At 44.3% G+C, this 23,788-nt stretch overlaps 2 protein-coding genes across 2 annotated transcripts; one reads left to right on the top strand and one right to left on the bottom strand.

Moving 5' to 3' along the window:
- Positions 1 to 215: 215 nt before the first annotated feature.
- dnaaf3l (dynein axonemal assembly factor 3 like) lies at positions 216 to 12,033 on the top strand (the record flags this gene model as incomplete). Its single annotated transcript, XM_079806839.1, has 11 exons — positions 216 to 297; positions 7,924 to 8,033; positions 8,176 to 8,269; positions 8,528 to 8,691; positions 8,789 to 8,965; positions 9,228 to 9,350; positions 9,432 to 9,554; positions 9,725 to 9,932; positions 11,390 to 11,504; positions 11,602 to 11,676; positions 11,895 to 12,033. The coding sequence occupies 11 exons, from the start codon at positions 216 to 218 to the stop codon at positions 12,031 to 12,033; spliced, it is 1,410 nt and encodes a 469-aa protein (XP_079662965.1).
- A 635-nt stretch (positions 12,034 to 12,668) lies between these two features.
- LOC307119772 (uncharacterized protein) lies at positions 12,669 to 21,381 on the bottom strand. The gene is made up of 7 exons (XM_079806299.1): positions 21,165 to 21,381; positions 20,622 to 20,690; positions 19,158 to 19,232; positions 18,529 to 18,855; positions 17,289 to 17,540; positions 14,896 to 14,955; positions 12,669 to 14,775 (listed from the first exon to the last, which is right to left on the bottom strand). The coding sequence occupies exons 3-7, from the start codon at positions 19,186 to 19,188 to the stop codon at positions 14,741 to 14,743; spliced, it is 705 nt and encodes a 234-aa protein (XP_079662425.1). The 5' UTR covers positions 19,189 to 19,232; positions 20,622 to 20,690; positions 21,165 to 21,381; the 3' UTR covers positions 12,669 to 14,740.
- Positions 21,382 to 23,788: the final 2,407 nt, after the last annotated feature.

Below are 23,788 nucleotides of genomic sequence, written 5' to 3'. Positions count from 1 at the left end.
TGCTACATATATGTTGTAAGTTATATACTAGGGCTACACATACTTGTACATAAACTCTGTAAAAGTAAGATATATTTTTATTTGCATCGCTTAGTTTTGCGTCAAACTAGTTCAGCCAGGTGCTAGCTAACCCAAATCCACAACAGTCCGCTTAAACAGGAGCCCAGGATATCCAGGCATTATCCTGTTGTATAATCTCGTAGTATTCGTGAAGAATGAGCGCCGGTCGGACTGTTGAGGCCGCGGGATGTGTGACCTGGTGGGGATTCGGACCAGCACGAGACCTCCTGAGCTCAGGTGAAGCATAAACATCACACTAAACACTAATAACCACAGAAAGAACCACATCACACTAAACACTAATAACCACAGAAAGAACAAAAGAACCACATCACACTAAACACTAATAACCACAGAAAGAACAAAAGAACCACATCACACTAAACACTAATAAACCACATATAAAGAACAGAAGAACCACATCACACTAAACACTAATAAACCACAGAAAGAACAGAAGAACAACCACACAGAAGAAATCACATTTCAGACTGATAATAGTTATAAGACTGACTTTTAATCATTCCCAGGATATGAATTCTTGATATCAACAATTACATTTTCACTAAGTTAGTTTCAATGCTAATTCTTGATTATCAGGAATCAGATTTTTACTAGTAACAATGGCAATTTTTGATATCAGGAATTAATTTTCCACTAGTTAAGTGTCAATTATTGATATCATCTATGGCAAGCCATTTTGGCTTTTAATCATTCACGGGATATGAATTCTTGATATCAACAATTCAATTTTCACTAGTTACAATGCTTATTTTGGATATCAGGAATTATATTTCCACTAGTAAAAAATTGAGTTCTTGATACCAACAGTAACATCATCACTCGCTGAAATAGAATTCTTGATATCAAGAATTAATTTTCAACTAGTAAAAACGATACTCGGTTACTTAACGTAACCTCGGTTCTCTCTAGAAGAGGGAACGAGTATTGCGTAAGTTCCTTACGCTACGGGAAAGTATTCTTTCTTCGAGATTTCTGAAAAACCGAAATTATCCTTAATTTTGTAACATTGTCAACGCAGTGCGGCAGCCTGGCAGACCATAGCAGGCTATTCCAGCGTGCTATTGGCTGCTCTGCTGGCAACTGCAGCAGCCTATCGGTGAGCCCGCGTGACGTGGCGACCAATGAGGGCGCTTCGCGCCCACCTGGCTTCATTTGCCTACAGGTGGGGCGTGGCCACGTGTATATAAGCAGGGCTCACGGGCTGCATATTCGGTTTTCGTAGTTCTGAAGCGTAAAAGCCCGCGGGGCGCACGGCAAGGAACGCAATACTCGTTCCCTCTTCTAGAGAGAACCGAGGTTACGTTAAGTAACCGAGTATCGTTCTCTTACGAGAGGTTCTCTCGTATTGCGTAAGTTCCTTACGCTACGGGAACATATTGTCAACGCCGTGCGCGCCTCGCATACAGCATATGTATCCCAGGGAACCGGGGACCATAACACTGCTCGGGCAGGGTGGCCGGTAAAGGAAACGGGCCACCACATATACGGACACTTCGTTTGAACTGACGGGTGGTTACAACGGGTGGTTACAACACCCTGCCTTATGAATGAGGGAACGGCACCTGCCGGTCGCCTTCAAATTCACCACACCTTGTCTCATGAATGAGGGAACGGCAAGGCCGGTCGCCTTCAAATTCACAATATCTTGTTATATGAGTGAGGTAACGGCACCGCCGGTCACCTTCAAACTCACAATAGCTCTTTTCGTAAATGAGGGAACGGTACCGCCGGTCTCCTTCAAATTTACATAAGCCTTGTACCGAACTTACTACCAGTATGTGAGCTATGTCTGCGCAGAATCACCGGGCAGAACCAACAGCCTTATTGAACTGATAACACTTTCGCCTGTAAGGCAGGAACTTCCAGATTGTAAAATCTCACGAACGTAGACGGGGAGGCCCAGCCTGCCGCCACGCAAATATCGTGGATGGAAATCCCTCTGGCCCAAGCCCACGAAGAGGCCATGCCTCTGGTGGAGTGTGCTCTGACACCTAGCGGGCACTGCAGGTGTTTGGAAGCGTATGCAGTTGCAATCGCGTCCACTATCCACCTGGACAGGGTCTGTTTCGAGGAGGCGAGACCTTTAGCGCGCCCTCCAAACGAAACAAATAGCTGCTCAGAACGCCTGAAGGCGGCGGAGCGTGTGACATAAACCCTCAATGCCCTGACAGGGCAGAGGATATTGCCACCGTCCCCCTCGTCGGATGCTGGCAGAGCCGAGAGGGAGATAATCTGCGCCCTGAAAGGAGTGCCGATCGCTTTGAGGACATAACCATGCCTCGGTCTGAGAATGACCTTAGAGTCATTAGGACCGAACTCCATACACGTCGGGCTCACTGAGAGCGCGTGTAGATCCCCCACGCGTTTCACTGAAGCCAGAGCTATCAGGAACGCGGTTTTTAGCGAAAGGAACCTTGGTTCCACAGTCTCGAGCGGTTCAAAGGGATGAGCCTTCATGGCCTCTAGGACCAAGGCCAGATCCCAAATAGGAACCGATGGGAGCCGCGGGGGATTCATCCGTCTAGCTCCTCTGAGGAAACGGATGATGAGCTCGTTCCTTCCTAGCGTGCTGCCTAGCGTCGTCTGGGCGAACGCTGCTATAGCCGCTACATACACTTTGAGCGTGGAAGGGGACCTGCCCAGTTCCAAGAGCTCCTGGAGGAAGGAGAGCACCCGCTGGACCCCACATTGCTGCGGTTCCAATCCCTTGGAAGCACACCACTCAGTGAACACCGACCACTTAGAACTATATAACTGCCTCGTCGAGGGGGCTCTAGAGTGTGAGATCGTGTTCATAACCCCTTCGGGCAGGTCAACGGGTATCCGTTGGTCACCCATACATGCAGAGACCATCGCTCTGGATGGGGATGCCAAACTGACCCTCCTGCTTGAGAGAGGAGGTCTGCTCTCAGCGGAACTGGCCAGGGGGGTGAGTGCGACAGCTTCACCAGCTCTGGGTACCAAATCTGGTTCTCCCAGCGCGGCGCTATAAGGAGCACCGGGCGGCGCGTTTCCCTAATTTTCGCTATAACCTGGGTCAATAGGGAAATCGGCGGGAAAGCATACAGCGGGAGGCTGGGCCAAAGTTGGGACAGCGCATCCTCGCTTTTGGACAAGAACGTCGAGCAGCGGGCGTTCTCTTTTGTTGCAAAGAGGTCGAGCTCCGCTCTGCCGAATAGGCGCCATACCAGCTGGACCGTCTGGGGGTGCAGGGACCATTCTCCTGGGAGAATGAGGCCCCTGGACAGCTTGTCCGGGCCCACGTTGAGGTGGCCCGGAACGTGCGCCGCTCTCAGCGAGCGCAGCGAGCTGTGTGCCCACACGAGCAGGCGTTCCGTCAGATTGCCCAGACACCTGGACCTGACACCGCCCTGCCGGTTCACGTAGGACACCACCGTGGTATTGTCCGACCGGACCAACACATGGTGTCCCCGTATAAACGGGAGAAACTGCTTGAGCGCGTTCTCTACCGCTATCATCTCCAAACAGTTTATGTGTAGGAGTTTTTCTCCGCTCGACCAGAGGCCCGAGGCCGGTCTGCCCTCGAAAACGGCGCCCCAACCCGAGGTGGAGGCGTCCGTCGAGATGACTTTGCGGTGTGAGATGGCTCCCATTGTCACTCCCCGCTGGTACCAGTCGGCTACTAACCAGGGCTCTAGGGCTGCAACACAGCCCTGAGTCACTCTGATCCTGAAACCTCCGGCAGCCCAGGCTCTGTGAGGCACTCGGGCGTTTAACCAGCGTTGCAGCGGGCGCATGCGCATTAAGCCCAGCTGGAGCACAGCTGCAGCTGAGGCCATACGTCCCAGCATCCTCTGAAAAAGCTTGAGAGGTGCGATTTTGCCCGGCCGGAAGTACGCAGCCATGCGCCGAACTTGGCGTGTGCGTTGTGGTGACAGGCGGGCAGACATAGCCACAGTGTCCAGATTCAAACCCAGAAATGAGGTTGATTGCGTGGGCACTAGTGAGCTCTTGGTCCAGTTGACCGTGAGCCCCAGGCTGTCCAAATGGCTGAGCAGCATTGCCCTGTGGGCGAGGAGCTCGGCCTCTGACTGCGCCAGGATGAGCCAGTCGTCCAAGTAGTTCAATATTCGCATCCCCCGGTTTCTCAGGGGAGCGAGGGCCGCGTCCATGCACTTCGTAAATGTACGGGGTGCTAGTGACAGGCCGAACGGAAGGACGGTGTATTGATAAGCCTGGCCGTCGAAGGCGAATCGTAAGAATGGCCTGTGACGCGGCGTTATCTTGATTTGAAAATATGCGTCTTTCAAATCTAGGGAAATTAGCCAGTCTCTCGGGCGAATATGCTCGAGGATCTGCTTGGTCGTAAGCATCTTGAACGATCTCCTCAAAAGAGCTTTGTTCAGACGCCTCAGATCCAGAATCGGTCTGAGCGACCCGTCCCTTTTTGGCACGAGAAAATATCGGCTGTAAAAGCCTGACTCGCTCATAGAATGGGGAACCGGTTCTATAGCCCCTTTGCACAGCAGCGTGGCTATCTCCGCTCGAAGTAGATGTGCTACTTCTTCGCTCACTCTCGTCTCTATACGCGCACAGAAGCGCGGAGGGCGGCGAGCGAACTGCAGAGTGTAGCCGTGCTTCACTGTTCTCAGCACCCATTCTGATACACCTGGAATGGCTTCCCACGCTTTCGCGTGTGCCAAACGGGACAGAACGGCCTCTGGGCTCGAAACGCCGCGTTTCGCGGGTTTGACGGCCCGTATAAGAGGGGCGGGCGCGGTGCGCGCGCTCTCTGTGCTGTGGGCCAGCCGCTCGCTTTCGGTGGCTGGCCGCCTTACACACTGTGTCTCTACCGCTTTGAGCGGGGAATGTCTTGTGTGTGGCCCTACACTCATCGCTTCGGCCACCTTGGGCGGAAAACAAATGGTGTGTGGCGCGGCGCGTAGCGCCTGGGGCATAATGTTCGCGAAAATGTGTGAGCGCGTTTGAGCGGGCACAACTCTTACGCGTGGAACATGACCGGTTAAGAGTGGCTGTGTGACAGCGCGTGTGGTGGCTAGGCGTGGACGCAGACAAGCGGACACGTGACCTAACTCTAGCACTCGAGCGGCCGGAGGCCGCTTTATGTGAGTGGGGGACACGGGGTTTATAGTGCTTATGTGCAGGGGTGAACACAGAAAAGTGGGCACATTTACTGCATTTGAAACACATACGGCGTGAGCCGTGCAACCAGAAATAATGCAACTTTTGTGATTTCTCTGGTTCGCCGTAAAAACGGCGGTGGTTGACAGGCGAGAGGGCGTTTTTGCCGGCTCGTTGGCTGCGTGAAATTCCTCTGCAGCAGCCACAGTGGTGGGGGCTGACAGGAAAAAGAGTTTTGACGGTGGTCCGGCCGCAGCGGGACTTAACCGTCGTTTCTTGCCTCTGGCTAGGAGGGCTTTGGAGGCTCGGACTTCAGCACGATCCTAGGCCGGGGCCCCCGAGGGGGAGGCGGCTTACCGTGGCTGGAAGAGCGCGATCTGGGGCGGCCGCTCGGTCTTCGCTGAGACGAAGGGGGCCGCGCTGCGTGGAGCTCGGTGCTGGCTGGTCGCGAGGACGGCGAGCAACGGAGCTACCGCTGGCGCCTGGGCGTCGAGGCAGGAAGAGGTTCATGGCCTGCGTCGTCTTCTGTACTTCGGAGAAACGGTCGACGATCCCCTTGACCGCTGGTCCGAAGAGCCCAGATGGAGAGAGCGGGGCGTTTAAGAAGGCCGCGCGCTCTGTTTCTCGCATGTCCGCGAGCGTGAGCCAGAGGTGGCGCTCAGCTACCGTGAGGGAGGCCATAGAGCGTCCGAGGGCCTGTGCTGCGGTCTTGGTAGCGCGGAGGGAGAGATCCGTCGCGCTTCGCAAATCCGTGATCAGCTCAGCGTCACAGCTCCTCTCGTCCAGATCACGGAGGAGATTGGCTTGGAGGATTTGCAGCACGGCCATAGAGTGCAGAGCAGACGCAGCTTGACCGGAGGCAGCGAAAGCGCGGCCGATCAGCGATGACGTCACTCTGCAGGCCTTAGACGGGAGGGCAGCCTTTGAGCGCCAACCAGAAGGCGGGCAAAGGTGCGCTGCGACCGCCTCTTCCACCGGAGGGATAGCGTTGTAGCCTTTCTCAGCCGCGCCGTCAACTTGTGAGAGCGTCGAAGAAGCCTGAGACGAGACCCTCGCGGAGAATGGCGCGTTCCAGGACTTCGCGAGCTCCTCGTGAAGCTCTGGCAGAAAGGGTGCAGTCCTGGCGGTGGGCGCACGGCGGCGACTGTTCAGGAAGCAATCCGTCGAGCCGATTCGGCGCTGCCACCTTAGGCGGGGCCCATTCGAGGCCTAGCTGCTCGACAGCCCGGGTGAGAAGGCGCAATAGTTTGGCGTCCTCACCCGCTCGAGAGCGTCCGGAGGCTCGGACTGAAGAGGTCGCGGAAGACCATTCCTCGCTGTCGGAAGCCATGATGGAGCAGCTGTCGGCGCGTTCCGCGGCCGCATCCGCCTCATCCCCAGAGGCGGCAACAGAAATGGCGGCCTGGGGTGGGGGCGGGGAAGGCGAGAGTGAAGCGGGCGGGAAGGGTTCCGGCGAGCTTCTCTCGGCCAACTCCGGAGTCCGCTGCGAGCGGCGCTTTTTCCTGCGCGGCTTAGCAGAGACTGGAGGGATGTCATCTTCGAACTGATCGAGTCGAGCCCGCAGGGTCGACATCGTTAGTTCTTCGCACTCCGGGCATCCGCCGGCGAGAAGTGCGGCGGCGGCGTGATCACGGCCCAGGCAGAGAGCGCAGATCACATGCCGGTCCCCGGAACTGAGCTGCGCGTGACACGAGCCGCAGGTGGAACGAGACATTTTTAGAAAAACGCTCGGCTCTTTTTGTGAAAGTGTGACGCAGCGGCGACAACACTGAGCAATAAAAGGATATAATGCTGCCGGATAGCAGAGCAGGCACGGATGGCTGAAGGTGGCGCGATGCTGCCGGCTTCTTCAGGCGCTGTCCTCTGCTTGCTCGTCTGCACGTTCAACGGCGGCGGGTTCCAGATCCAGCGATGCGAAGGGCTTCGCTGAAGAAAAGAAAATCGAATATGCAGCCCGTGAGCCCTGCTTATATACACGTGGCCACGCCCCACCTGTAGGCAAATGAAGCCAGGTGGGCGCGAAGCGCCCTCATTGGTCGCCACGTCACGCGGGCTCACCGATAGGCTGCTGCAGTTGCCAGCAGAGCAGCCAATAGCACGCTGGAATAGCCTGCTATGGTCTGCCAGGCTGCCGCACTGCGCTGACAATGTTACAAAATTAAGGATAATTTTGGGTTTTTCAGAAATCTCGAAGAAAGAATACTTTCCCGTAGCGTAAGGAACTTACGCAATACGAGAGAACCTCTCGTAAGAGAACTATAATTCTTGATGTCTGTAGTTGTATTTTCACTAGTTAAATGTCACCATAGGCTGCCATTCAAATTCAATTGTTGATATCAAGAATTAAATGTTCACTAGTTGAAATGTTAATTCTTAATATCGTTAATTAATTTCAACATGTTACATGTGTTATTTCTGATATCTGAAAATGTATTTCTGATATCGATAATTAGGAGTAATTTCATCTAAAATCTAAAATGGCTTTGTTTCTCACATTTTTACTAGTGGAAATGTAATTCCTGATATCAAAAATAGCCATTGTCACTAGTAAAAATCCAATTCTGATATCAAGAATTAGCATTTTAACCAGTAAAAATTGAATTGTTGATATCACAAATTCATATCCTGCAAATGATTACAAACAGTCAAAACGGCTTTACATTAAACATGGATCAATGTTCACATACATTTGTTTTATATTTGAATTCTCATTAATTATATGTATTATCTATACAGACAAGACGGTGAGGTCAGATGGAGAGCTGAATGTTTTGCTGGTGGGCAGTGGAGATCCCAGACACATCCTGAAGACCATCACTGGACTGACACACTCAGACACGCTACATGTGAGTGATTCTCTGACCATCTCTATCTCTGACCTCAGAGTCTGTTACACACAGCATTATAGCCTTTGTGACATATGACCACATCCTAAATCAACAGTTAATGTGTTAATGTGTTAATGATGAGATGTGTGGCATGTTGCAGGTTTGGGTGATTGAGAACAGTATGGAGGTTGTTGCCAGACAATTATTACTTCTATATTTATCACTTCTGACCCCTGAGAACATCAGCCTACACAGTACGTACCTTCATATATGACATCGCTTCTGCTCTTTATAATTTTAAAGAATATAGTAAACATTATATACACATTACATTTAATAAACTAATATTTTATATTACATTTTGACAATTCCTGTTGTTAGGGAAATGTGTAGATAGATGTAGGAAATAATGCAATTAAATCTCCGGAAAATACAAATGTACAAATAAGTTCTTGTACACTGATGATGTCACATATTGCATTCATGTTGGATCTAATTGTTGTATATTTCAGAGAAGACCGAAGTGTTTCTGGAGGTGTTTGGGAACTCTGAGATTCGCAAAGAGACGGAAGAGACTTTAAAACACGCCGCGGCTCAACTCTCGCTCTCCATCACACACACTCTAGAGTCCTCTGACTCACACACACATCCTTGCCTTGATACGAGCCTTCTGAAGGTGCAGCAGACATTCATATATGTGTGAGTTTATGCTGCATGTCATAATCAAACTCACTCAGCTCAGCGCTATCCTCTCCTCTGCTGTTTCCTCTCAGTTTAAGGAGAGAGATGAGCTGCTCCGGATCTTTAAACTGTGGGAACGGCCGCCGTCAGTGCCAGCGAGTGTGTGTAAGGTGTGGGACGCCCGTGTTCGGCAGCACCTGGGGACTCGCTACGACTCACGACAGGGGGGTTTCGACTGGGATCTCTCCATGAAACTGCACCAGAGAGGCGTATGTACCAGATCACATGACATTATTATACACCTGCACTCCTGACAGCCAATCAGAGCAGTGCAATAAATCTCGCTTTACTGGATGTTACAGACATTTAACTTATTTCAGCCCATATTTTGTTACAAATGTGTGTTTTTAGTCTATATACTTTTTATTAATTTATATTTCAGTTTTAGTTTTTTAACATTTATTTCAAGTAATAATGGTTTTAGTTTTGGTTCTCATTGCTGCTCATCAAAATCCTGTGATTTGTCTCTAGTGTGGCGTCATTAGCAAACATCAGTATGTGAAATGGAGGGAAAGCGGTGTGGCCTTTGAAATGAGGGAGGGGCTTTATCAAACGGCCAATCAGAGTCTGCTTTCCACACGATTGTTCAATCATGTGAGTATATTGACTGTCTACTATAAAAGTTACGGCCCATGATACACATCATGCAACTGTGTGTGCGTATGTGTGTACCAGAGAGGAGAACGGGTCGCTGTTAGAGGATATTGGGGCGACATCGTCTCCAGTCCGTATCTGTCCTTCGGCATAGAGACAGAGAACAAAGACCTGCTGAACAAACAGAACAATCAACATGTCAAGGTGACAGAAACTAGTTTATTACCTCCCAAACCAAAGTTACAAACGAAAACCTCATGAAGAAACTCCTCATGTGCATCATTATATTGCATTACAAGTCTTTTCTCGGTCAATGACCACATGTTACATACAACATGTAAATAATCATGATTTACCTTTTCTTTCTCTCTCAGACGGCTCAGGATATTTCAGAAGTGAACATCCTGGCGTTGTTTGAATGTCTTGCCACTAGAGGAAGCTCTTCACTCAATGAAGATGCACCAAACCCTTCAAGTTCCTGTTGTCAATCCACAGACAGTCTCACAACAGAAGAGCAGACACAGAATAATCCAGCCTCCTCCCAAACTCACACAGAAGCTGAGCAACAGACACGAGCGCTTGGTAACGTCCTATTAGGGCTGCTCGATTATGGAAAAAATCATAATCACGATTATTTTGGTCAATATTGAAATCACGATTATGTAACACGATTATTTCACATGACTTTGGGAATGTGTTGTATTTATTAAAAATACACCTTTCAACAATTCAATTGAAATTGTAACATTTGTTGTACTTTTTGAACTATTAAAATAAATAATATAACATATATTCGAATCAAAGTATAAAAGTATTCACGTAAAAATGATAACCACAAATAAATAAGATCAACAATATGGTTCGGCTATGCTTTTCAGGTACGTCTAACATTAGTTTTCAGGTACAGAAATGTATCAAATGTAAAATAACATTGCATATTTGAGTGCATAAATTAAAGATTAATCCTATTAAACTTACAAAAGCTATTCAATCAAGAGCGGTGAGTGATGTCCTTGTCTTTTGTTGTTTGACATTAAACACAGCAGTAAAGGCTACTGCCCCTTTAAGACCTCGCGTCTTCTTTATCGACTGTATAAAGTTCACTTAAGGCATATACAGACTATGTCTGCTAAGATACTCATCAAGATGGACATGTTGACATACGTTTTGTGTGAGTTTGTCCGTTTAAGAGCAAGACTTGAAAGAGAACTCAATATTTGCGCGCTGAGAGACGTGTGCGCGCTCTCGGATGAGACACATTTTCTCACAGCGCGCGCGGCTTCTCATTCGCGTCTTCTGGCACTAAACCCGGGTGATGACGGTGAAAACGACTGGTCATATTCGAAAATATGGCAGCACTCGCAATCTCGCATGCATTGAACAAAGTTTACAAAGAGAGAATTATTTGAAAAATATGAAGGAAAAAAAGGACGTTTACACGGCTCCCCTGCTCTCGTCAGTTTTTGTTTCTTTATTAGATTGTCATAGGTCACTCTGTTTAATTTTCAAGTGGTCGAACAGATTCGTGGTGTTGCCTTGCGTCACAGCCACTGCCATGTAGCAAATCTTAGCATGTTTCTGCTCGTCGTCTGATTCCTCGAAGCCAAACTGTTCCCAGACAACGGAGTTGGTTTTGCCTTTTTTGCTCACCAAACGCTGCTGTAACTGCCCTCCTTCTGCCATCTTTACTCGCGCCGAGTTTTTAAACTCCAGCGGATGATATGCACACGAGTCACGACCTGAGAGAGATTTGTGGGTTCAGGAGGGGCGGATGTGCGCGTGCGCGTTTCATTCAGAACGCAAGGAAAAAGAATCGTTTTTTCTCGATTGTACTATTTTGGTGATCGTTGGGAGGCAAAATCGAAATCGAAATCGAAATTCGATTAATTGCACAGCCCTACGTCCTATTACGACAAAACATAGTTAATGTACTTCAATAAACAGTGAAATGCTGCAAACAAATCAAACAGTGCTGCATTAAAGCAGACAGATAGCTTTGAGTTTCCCACACATTTGCTTTCTATTCCTGTGTTTTCCAGATTTGCTGAACGTGAGTGGAGTGAAAGTGTCATTTCTGTCTCCAGACTCGCTCAACAAACTTCCTCTCAAAAACAAATACAGGAGCTTGTTCAACAGCATCTTCTGTTCAGCCAGGTGAAGCCCGTTCACAAACAGGGGGTTTGAGTTTGTGTGTGAGTGACCAGCATAAACATAAATCTGATGATAACACAATCTGTGTGTGTTTTCTCAGTATGGTTCATCAGCTCGATTCTTCTCTGAGAGAGATCGCAGCGCCTGATGCTGCTCTGGTGATAGAGTTAGTAAAGTGAGTCTGTCATCACACACACACACACACACACACACACACACACACACACACACACACACACACACACACACACACACACACACACACACACACACACACACACACACACACACACACACACACACACACAATCACTGATTAACTTACATTTTGATACACGTCTTGTAAGCAAATCTCAATTGAAAGCTCATGATCATTGTGTTTTTCTTGTTCAGATTCCTGTTGGACCTTTCAAAAGAGCAAGTGTCAGGTTTTGCTGACAGAGTGAAGGAGATCGCTGAAGAATCAGGATTCACTGCAACACACGACCAGAGCAGCGACGCATATGCAGAATTCACACGGAAAAAAGACTGAAGGACTCACACAGTTTCACACACACACACACACACACACACACACACACACACACACACACACACACACACACACACACACACACACACACACACACACACACAGTTTACAAACGTACACTACATCAATCATATACATTTGATGAAATCCAAAAAAAACCCTGACCCTTTCAGATTAGAAACTGTAATTTTTCTTAATGGGGGATTTGATTAAACACTAACACTTCATAACTTTAACAAACATTTAAATATCCACAATATAGCTTCTAGTTACTTGAATGTACATTGAGTAATAATTTGAAGCATTACATAAATGCATTCATGTTTGTGAACTTTTTACAGATACATTTTTTAGGTCAAGAAAACAGAAAGTAGCCTACTAAAGTAATATAGGAAAAAACTACAAAAAAATAAATAAAAACGCTAAACAAATACAATAACTTTAACGTGGGAATGATTGCAGCAAAAAAAAAAAAATACACTGCGGTGTACAGATATCAGAGAAGAAATCAAGCAGAGAATACAGAACTGGCCCAGGACAGAGGAGAGATCGATCGCTGATGATTCAACATTCAGAAGACGGATGAGGTGAAACACTGCTGCTCCACACTAACATCAGCACTACACAAACACTTGCACTGATTTCACTTTCATTTATTATTATATAATAACAGTGAGGTTTAAACTTGAGATGAAGAGTATAAGCAGTACAGAAAAAAGAGAACACACGTGCAAAATACAAGGTACATTATGAATGGGTATAAAGTTGTTTTATCATAATTTGACAGTGTAAAAAAAAAAAAAAAAAAACTACTTAAAACACGTAGGGATTAGATGTTAAATGATAAATTAAGTTATACAATTGAATTGTATGTTGCATTCAATGGAAACCAATTCTTCAGAAAAAAAGATCTCAGACAGAAATCATTAAAATCAGTTTCATGAGAAATCACTGTAGGCATCCCATCTTTTAATCCAATTAGAAACATCTCCAAACCAAACATTACAAAATTGAGAAAGATTCTAGATGTGTCCAACATGACGCGTCTAAATGCTAGGAAAAACTGATGAAAAATTATCCAAAATAAATTTGAGCAAGTATACAACAAGCCAGTGTTCGAAACGATCTCCTTACCCTAGCCTGATTCACAACGGTAAGCTTGTAATAATGTGTTATAATTTGAGTGGTACTGGTGGATTTCCGTCTTTGCGTCATTACGTCACGTCTGTACACATAAAGAAAGAGTCCGGCTAGTAGTAGTATCGCCTGTGAGGAGCGAGCCACATGTTCTTCAGTGGATCATTTATAGCCTTTTCTCACAGCAGCTGGAATAATTAAATTTATAATTTTGATGGCGGATTGTAATCCAGAAAGGCCCAAATGACATCAGTGACAACTGGAGATTCACCCGTAGTCAGATGTGATATAGAAGCGATCGGTAGATTTAATCAGCGTTTGTAGTGCAATTTATTGTAATGTTTTGTTCCCAAAAGTGGCAGACATGTTACTTGTTCAGATTACATTTTCTTGTGAAAATTCTTATTTAGGTTATACTCCAAGATGTAGAATCGGTGATTGACAGCCAGACACACTCCTCAAAACATTAGATTAATCCGCGCTGAGGAGCCGATGCCGATGTACAACTCATGTAAAGATGATAACTCTGCAAATAACTGCAATTGCAGGCTTCAAACAGAGATGGCGACACAGAGGCAAAACTTACAGACTGCAGCTTGAACCAAAGACTATGCGATTTTTCCTGTAACATTTCGCCTCAGTAAATCTGTTAGCCTGGATGCCAGCCGAATTTAGCCCCGCCCACAACATTTGAAGTTGGGAAGTTCGGTCTGGACTTGATCCGTTGTGGAGCAACTATGCTCGAACCAGAGCTGTTCAGACCAATCAAATTTATTGGGCGGGTTTTATACAATGATGGACAGATGATCAACAGTAACATAACCATCCACGTCACCAAAGAGCGCTTGGGTTGAATTTGTTTACTAAACGGAGAACTTGTTTGTATATGCATTCACCTTTACTATTTCTCTCAGAAATGATGATGGTGTTGGTAAGTACTCCGTGTATCCTTAAATTCTTTTTACAACACCGGCAAAGATCGTTTACACTCATCTTCTTCTTCTACTTCTTCCAGCCTGCGTGCAGTTGAGTTCTGTTGACTATGCTATGCATCGCTCAACATACGTCACTTACTCCGTTGCTCTGATTGGTTGTAGGTCTATCCAGTTGAATGCAGAGGCATTTTCTTTCCTGGTTCGATTGAAACACGCCCCATAATCACAGCCCGATGCAGCAGTGTCACACTCATATTCTGGCTAGAATCTAAACTAGAATCTATCAGGATAAAAATCTGTAGTAATAATTCGTAGTAAATCTCCTACTTGATGTTTAATGACATATTTTGCTGTACTTGTGTTCGGTCTTGCTGGTCTCTCTGGTGTTTGTGTTGTGTCTCCTGATTGTGATGGTGTTTCTTCTTGTTCCTGTGATTATATATCTGTGCAGGATCTCTCTTGCTCTGTGGCATCACTCTCTGGTCTCTTTTCTTGAGTGCTTTGCACTGTTTCTCCAGGGTTCTCTTGTGTTTGTGTAGCTCTTGTTGATGAAATCACTGATTCTGATGTGCTTTGTAGAGCCTGAGATGATGTTCCTGGGGTCTCTTGGTCAGTGACAGTACTCTCTTCTCCTGTTAGTGTTGTTTTAAATCACCACTCCCTCTTTCCACTGCAATATTGACACAAACAAAGAAACAGGACATGCATCACCTAACTTGAACTAAAAAAAAACAAAGCATCTTTTTTTACAGTGTTCATGACAGCAACTTTATGCATCTTATACACCCACTTGTGTCACAGGTCTCTCTCTCCTCTTCCGTTTCGGGTTTCTCCGGTGTGTCATCACTCACTGAAGACAATCACAAGACATTCACATTTTTTATTTAGCTTGTCATTATCTTGCAAATCTGCATACAACATGTACATAATTCCCATTTCCTAACTGTTACAGTAAAACCATCCAGAATCGTATGAGCATGTGAAGTGATATCTTACTGTGTGGGGAAATTCCATCAATAATATTTCTAGGTCTAGGATCTAAAATTTAAAATAAGTAAACAAAATTAATTATCATAAGTCTGAAAAGGCCACTACATACAGTGGGGCAAAAAAGTATTCAGTCAGCCACCAATTGTGCAAGTTCTCCCACTTAAAAAGATGAGAGAGTCTATCACAGGTACACTTCAACTATGAGACAGAATGCAAAACAAAACAAAAATCCAGAAAATCACATTGTCTGATTTTTAAATAATTTATTTGCAAATTATGGTGGAAAATAAGTATTTGGTCCCCTACAAAAAAAGCAAGATTTCTGCCTCTCACAGACCTGTAACTTCTTCTTTAAAAGGCTCCTCTGTCCTCCACCCGTTACCTGTATTAATGGCACCTGTTTGAACTCGTTATCAGTATAAAAGACACCTGTCCACAACCTCAAACAGTCAGACTCCAAACTCCACTATGGCCAAGACCAAAGAGCTGTCAAAGGACACCAGAAACTAAATTGTAGACCTGCACCAGGCTGGGAAGACTGAATCTGCGATAGGCAAGCAGCTTGGTGTGAAGAAATCAACTGTGGGAGCAATTATTAGAAAATGGAAGACATACAAGACCACTGATAATCTCCCTCGATCTGGGGCTTCACGCAAGATCTCACCCCGTGGGGTCAAAATGATCACAAGAACGGTGAGCAAAAATCCCAGAACCACACAGGGGGACCTAGTGAATGACCTGCAGAGAGCTGGGACCAAAGTAACAAAGGCTACCTCTTCTAAATCCTGCAGTGCCAGACGTGTCTCCCTGCTTAAGCCAGGACATGTCCGGGCCCGTCTGAAGTTTGCTAGAGAGCATTTGGATGATCCAGAAGAGGATTGGGAGAATGTCATATGGTCAGATGAAACCAAACTTTTTGGTAAAAACTCAACTTGTCATGTTTGGAGGAGAAAGAATGTTGAGTTGCATCCAAAGAACACCATACCTACTGTGAAGCATGGGGGTGGAAACATCATGCTTTGGCGCTGTTTTTCTGCAATGGGACCAGGACGACTGATTTGTGTAAAGGAAAGAATGAACGTGCCATGTATCGTGAGATTTTGAGTAAAAACCTCCTTCCATCAGCAAGGGCATTGAAGATGAAACGTGGCTGGGTCTTTCAGCATGACAATGATCCCAAACACACCGCCCGGGCAACGAAGGAATGGCTTCGTAAGAAGCATTTCAAGGTCCTGGAGTGGCCTAGCCAGTCTCCAGATCTCAACCCCATAGAAGATCTTTGGAGGGAGTTGAAAATCTGTGTTGCCCAGCGACAGCCCCAAAACATCACTGCTCTAGAGGAGATCTGCATGGAGGAATGGGCCAAACTACCAGCAACAGTGTGTAAAAACCTTGTGGAGACTTACAGAAAATGTTTGACCTCTGTCATTGCCAACAAAGGGTATATAACAAAGTATTGAGATTAACTTTTGTTATTGACCAAATACTTATTTTCCACCATAAATTTAAAAACAAAGCATCATGAAGCTTCGAAGCATTATGAATCACTGAGCCGAATGATGATTCGGATCGCGTGTCAAACCGCCAAACTGCTGAAATTTGGCGATTCAAACCGCTGAATCGACTCAATGATTCATAACGCTTCGAAGCTTCATGATGCTTTGTTTTGAAATCGTCATCACTATGTAAGTCGTTATTTAGGGTTTTTTTGCGCACAAAAACTAGTCACCGATTAATTAAGGTAATTGTAGAACCACTGTAGTGAGATGGACTTTGTAACGACGTCTTTAGTACCTTTTAAGGGTCTTGAGAGTGTAGAGTACCATTGAGCCAATGGAGGACTTTCAGAGGCATCAGATTTCAACTAAAATATCTTAATTTCTGTTCCGAAGATGAACGGAGGTCTGACAGGTGTCGAACGACATGAGGGTAAGTAATTAATGACAGAATTTTCATTTTTGGGTGAACTAACCCTTTAAGTTTAGCTCCAACCATGATCTGACCATGAACTGACCTGCATAAAACTGTCTGGTTATTCTGAAGACCTAGATTATCTTCTTCAGGTGTGTTTGATTAGGGCTGGAGCAAAATTCTGCTCTAAACTTTCACATGTAGAGTTTACTTTTTTATTTATGGCCTAGTTTTATAATCTGGAAGATGCTTTCAAAACATTTTTTGCTGATCCATCATTACCATGTAATGCATGAGTAGGTAAGGGAAGTTCCTGTATCTGTTTCTCCAGATCCTCTATCTCTCCCTCCATTTCCATTTTCTGTCTCTCCATTTCCAGTTTCATTATCTTTTGTTCCAGCTCCTTTATCTGTCTCTCCATTTCCAGTTTCATTATCCGTTTCTCCAGTTCCAGTTCCTTTATCTGTCCATCCAGTTCAACTTTCTTTCTCTTTCTCTGCTGTTCCGTGATCTGTCTCTGTAGCTTTCTTTCCCCTGCAGGAAATCACAAGATATCAAGAGAATTGTGTCATTTAACTTGTTAATAACAAAGAAACTAAATCAAATTTTGAAATAATTCTTCTTATCATAGAATAATAATTATTATGATTTATTTTAATTTTATGATTTTATTTTTAATTAAAAAATGCTCTTTACGAGAAGTGCCATGGGATTTTTAATGACCACAAAGAGTCAGGACTTCGGTTTTACGTCTCATCCGAAGGACTTGACTCAGACCTAACTATTGTTTTTATACTAATATTGTGATATTTTCTCTAAAGTTAACCCATACACAAATCTTTCAGAATTTTTAGATTTCCATCAAGACATTATATAGTATTATGCCGTTTTCTTCTTTGTTGACTGATGGCAGCTCCCCGAAATAGATAGCAGGTTAAAATCTGTGTAAGATTGACTGCTTTAAAATTCATTATAGATTCATAAAATGTAATGCCTTATATAATCTAAGTATAATCAGTCTGCAAAGAAATCAGTGATCTCTGAATCACCTTTATTTTTACAAATCATAATAAAAGTTCAATTTGTCAGCCATGACTGAATGTATTTGCAGTACAAATGTACATAAATAACACTAGAATACAAAAAAAATCAGTTGCGGCTATATTAGGTTTCTTTGTGGTTATAAAAAGTCATCAATCTTAGAGCATCAGGCAATACCAACATTTCTATATGTACATTTCATGTGCATTCTTTTCTGAAGCTCTAAAATGAACCAATTATCAAAGTGAACCCATTACCACTTAATTACAGCCATACTTGAAAAGCAAATAAAATAAAATCTGATATTTTCTAAATGTGCACAATATGTTTGATATGCCAAGCTGGTATGAAAACAGAGTGACATGAAATATATATGTAAAACCCATTAATCAAAATATATGATTACTCATGAGGCAACTGATCACTCAGTGCACTACAGAAATGAGCTAGAGAAGCTGCAGATGCAGTTTTATGACTTTACCTCTCATTTGTAGGTGAACCATTACTGTCTTCAGACATCCATCATGAATAACTTTGCATGTGTATTTTCCTGAATCTGATGGTTGAACATTTCTCAGAGTCAGAGACAGATTTCCTCTCTCCAGCTCCTGGATGGACAGACTCGCTCGATTCTCATATTCATTATTTATATTCTCCAGCTCTTTCATATACTGATAAATGATCACTGACTCTCTACACCAGCTTATGTTCATGGACACAGCACTGGTTTCAGGTGAGAGATGAACAGGTAAGATGACGTCTTCTCCAGGGTCAGCAGACACAGAAACCACAAAACTAAAGTCTGCAGCTGGACAGAGAAATGTATTATCAAAGGCATGAATGGTCCATCACATTATCCTTTTCAATTTATTAAACAAACAATTTATTGGAACTTGGTGTCAAAAGCAAACAAACTATTAAAGTATGACCACACTTTGCATTTATTCTAATGGCAGACATTTTTGTTTGAATGTGATATATCTTTAGTGTAAAAAAACAAGGTTCAGAATATACAATGTCAGACTGGCAAGAGACAACAATTAAATATCATATCTGTGTCATTTTTGTAATGTAAATAATATTTAGTCACTCCACATCTTTTTTACTTACTTTGATTAGTTTCTGGAACTTCTTCCGCCATTTCTTATATTTCTGGAACTCTGAGACAGGAAATCCACCGTAAGCCTAGAAAACAACGACAATGAATGTTTCCATGAATATCTTTTGTAACAAACAAAACATTGTGAGTTCAGTTTGAAAACTCAGTTAACAAATGTTGGTCATGTTGTCATTGCTCAAAAACCTTTTGAAATATTTGGCTAAAATGTCTATGTTGGTAACTTGTATCTTTGATCTACTTGTTAACGATCACCAAATGTTTTACAGGCAATGTTACAGTCACAATATTGATTGAAACATTAAAAGTCAAATGTTACATCTGTCCCCACATGCGGGGGCGATTGTAACACCATGGGGGGCAATTGTAACAACACATGTAATATACCTTTGTATAAATACCAAGGACCTCAATAAACTTCAGAGAATATAGATATAGTTTAAACTATTTAATATCCATTACAATATGGACAATGACACTCCCCTTGCTGTTTTCCTTGATCTGAACGCATGTAAAAAAAAAATATATGAATCATAAATTGCCATTCTTGTATTTTAAATTACAGATTAGCCTGCAATATCAAACAATACATTTTAACGGTTGCTGTCACCTTAGTTTAATACATCCCAAAGCATTACATATTCTCAATACCCAGATGCTTCTGATCCTGTTGATTTCTCTTCATTTACATTTTATTTCTAAGAGTGTGAAAATGCATTTCATTTTCACACTCTTAGAAATAAAATATAAATGAATGCTATCAAGATACTGAACACAAGCAGCAAAATCATAAAAAACAACAACAACAACAATAATAATAATAATAATAATACGTTACATTTAGAAAGCGCTTTACATAGCCTATGGAAGAAGGAACTTTTTTTAATAATAAAAGTAAAAGTCGCATATTTCGCAAAAAAAACGCATTAACCAAATTAGGTTAACTGAGCATGTTTCTGCCCCCTGCTGGGAGAAAGATAGACAGCAGGCAAACGCTCTGGCATATTAATATCGACTTATGAAGCGCCAAAACGCTCAATCAGTCCCCACTTACCCAAGAGCTTGTCATATACACGCCATAAAATGCGTATCATATACACGCCATAAAATGCGTATCATATGCACGCCAAAACTCATTTTGGCGTACATTCCACGAGATTGCACCCTCGTACTATTGATAAGCATTAAGTGATCTTGTTTTACTTTCACTTCCAGCGACTTAAATAGAAATAACCTCATTAATGCTACATAACTTAAAACTCCTCCGTGAATATGAATTTGGTTCATTTATTACACCAAATTTTCAATTTCAATGTAGTCTAGTAGCGTTAAATTAGAAGAGTCGGGAAGTGTCACCGTCACCCAGCATTAAAACTCACAGAAAGAAGAGATTTCTGGCAGACCTGAAGACAGTAAAGAGAGAGAGAGAAGTAGATATATCTTAGACGGTATCTCACCTTGGCTTGTATGGTCTTGTCACCCAGAATAGGCAACTTTGAGTCTAGTTGGAGCTGCAGTGTTGAATCCTAGTCGAAAGTTAAAAACAGGTTATTTTCACCCAAGACTGAAACCAGTTTTTCGGGGTTTGCATCTGTCATGAACTACGTAATTCTATTTACTCTTTGCTAAGCCTTGGAATGCGGTTCTCTGGCTCTGTTTCAAGTTATAGGGAAATGTGTAAATAAATAATGCAATTTATTTATTTATTTTTTAACTCCAGAAAATACAAATGTCTTTTTTCTAGACGTGTTTTTACACTATAAATGTCACACATTGCATTAATCATGTTTGTGTACTCAGCTCAAATCAAGTTGAGGTGTGTTGTATTTTTCAAAGACAGAATTGTGTTTCTAGATATGTTTGGAAAAAGATGGAAGGCTCAACTCTCTCTCTCCATCTCTCTCTCACACACACACACACACGTCTTGATACGAGAAGGTCCAGCAGACATTAATAAATGTGTGTTTTTATACTGTAGGCTATTTCATAATCAAACTCACTCAGCTCAGCGCTTTCCTCTCCTCTGCTGTTTCCTCTCAGTTTAAGGAGAGAGATGAGCTGCTCCGGATCTTTAAACTGTGGGAACGGCCGCCGTCAGTGCCAGCGAGTGTGTGTAAGGTGTGGGACGCCCGTGTTCGGCAGCACCTGGGGACTCGCTACGACTCACGACAGGGGGGTTTCGACTGGGATCTCTCCATGAAACTGCACCAGAGAGGCGTATGTACCAGATCACATGACATTATTATACACCTGCACTCCTGACAGCCAATCAGAGCAGTGCAATAAAACTCTCTTTACTGTATGTTACAGATATGTAACTTATTTCAGCCCATATTTTGTTACAAATGTGAGTTTTTTGTATTTTTTTTAATTAATTTATATTTCAGTTTCAGTTTTTTGAACATTTTATTTCATTTCAGTTAACATTTATTTCAAGTAATAATGGTTTTAGGTTTGGTTCTCATTGCTGCTCATCAAAATCCTGTGATTTGTCTCTAGTGTGGCGTCATTAGCAAACATCAGTATGTGAAATGGAGGGAAAGCGGTGTGGCCTTTGAAATGAGGGGGGGGCTTTATCAAACGGCCAATCAGTTGTTCAATCATGTGAGTAGATTGACTGTCTACTATAATAGTTGCAGCCCATGATACACATCATGCAACTGTGTGTCTGTGTATTTATCTGTCTGTCTGTGTGTGTGTGTGTGTGTGTGTGTGTTTGTCTGTCTGTTTGTCTGTGTCTCTGTGTGTGTGTGTGTGTGTGTGTGTGTGTGTGTGTTTGTCTGTCTGTCTGTGTGTTTGTCTGTCTGTCTGTGTGTTTGTCTGTCTGTCTGTGTGTTTGTCTGTCTGTGTCTGTGTGTTTGTCTGTGTTTGTCTGTGTGTGTGTGTGTGTTTGCCTGTCTGTGTCTGTGTGTGTGTGTTTGTCTGTCTGTGTCTGTGTGTGTGTTTGTCTGTCTGTGTCTGTGTGTGTGTGTGTGTGTGTGTGTGTGTGTGTGTGTGTTTGTCTGTCTGTGTCTGTGTGTGTGTTTGTCTGTCTGTGTCTGTGTGTGTGTGTGTGTGTGTGTGTGTGTGTGTGTGTGTGTGTGTGTGTGTTTGCCTGTCTGTGTGTGTGTGTTTGTCTGTCTGTCTGTCTGTCTGTCTGTCTGTCTGTCTGTCTGTCTGTCTGTCTGTGTGTGTGTGTGTGTGTGTGTGTGTGTGTGTGTGTGTGTGTGTGTGTGTGTGTGTGTGTGTGTGTGTGTGTGTGTGTGTGTGTGTGTGTGTGTGTGTGTGTGTGTGTGTGTGTGTGTGTGTGTGTGTGTGTGTGTGTGTGTGTGTGTGTGTGTGTGTGTGTGTGTGTGTGTGTGTGTGTGTGTGTCTGTCTGTCTGTCTGTCTGTCTGTCTGTCTGTGTGTGTGTGTGTGTGTGTGTGTGTGTGTCTGTCTGTCTGTGTGTGTGTCTGTCTGTGTGTCTGTGTTGGGGATCCCCCCCAGAGAATATTGGGGCGACATCGTCTCCAGTCCGTATCTGTCCTTCGGCATAGAGACAGAGAACAAAGACCTGCTGAACAAACAGTACAATCAACATATCAAGGTGATAGAAACTAGTTAATTACCTCCCAAACCAAAGTTACAAACGAAAACCTCATGGGAAAATGTGTGCATCATTATATTGCATTACATGCCTTTCCTCTGTCCAAGAACACATTTATAACTTATCTTTATAGCTTGTCATTTATACACTACATGATATGGCGTATCATCAAGGCACCTGTTAGTGGGTGGGATAAATTAGGCAGCAAGTGAACATTTTGTCCTCAAGTTGATGAGTTAGAAGCAGGAAAAATGGGCAAGCGTAAGGATTAGAGCGAGTTTGACAAGGGCCAAATTGTGATGTCTAGACGACTGGGTCAGAGCATCTCCAAAACTGCAGCTCTTGTGGGCTGTTCCCGGTCTGCAGTGGTCAGTCTCTATCAAAAGTGCTCCAAGGAAGGAACAGTGGAGAACCGGCCACAGGGTCATGGGCGGCCAAGGCTCATTGATGCACGTGGGGAGCGAAGGCTGGCCCGTGTGGACCGATCAAACAGACGAGCTACTGGAGCTCAAACTGCAGTCAGGGTGCCCATGCCGATCCCTGTCCACCGCCGAAAGCACCAACAGTGGCACATGAGCATCAGAACTGGACCACGGAGCAATGGACGAAGGTGGCCTGGTCTGATGAATCACGTTTTCTTTTACATCACGTGGATGGCCGGGTGTGTGTGCGTGGCTTACCTGGGGAACACATGGCACCAGGTGCACTATGGGAAGAAGGCAAGCCGGCGGAGGCAGTGATGCTTTGGGCAATGTTCTGCTGGGAAACCTTGGGTCCTCCATCCATGTGGATGTTACTTTGACACGTACCACCTACCTAAGCATTGTTGCAGACCATGTACACCTTTCATGGAAACGGTATTCCCTGGTGACTGTGGCTCTTTCAGCAGATAATGCGCCGCCACAAAGCAAAAATGGTTCAGGAATGGTTTGAGGAGCACGTGTTTGAGGTGTTGACTTGGCCTCCAAATTCTCCAGATTTCAATTCAATCGAGCATCTGTGGGATGTGCAGAACAAACAAGTCCGATCTATGGAGGCCCCACCTCTCAACTCACAGT

The sequence above is a fragment of the Gobio gobio genome (genome assembly GCF_949357685.1).
Source record: "Gobio gobio genome assembly, chromosome: 23".
Lineage (NCBI taxonomy): Eukaryota > Metazoa > Chordata > Actinopteri > Cypriniformes > Gobionidae > Gobio > Gobio gobio.
The sequence above is the reverse complement of the archived record's forward strand: the minus strand, read 5'-3'. Positions and strand labels throughout refer to the sequence as shown.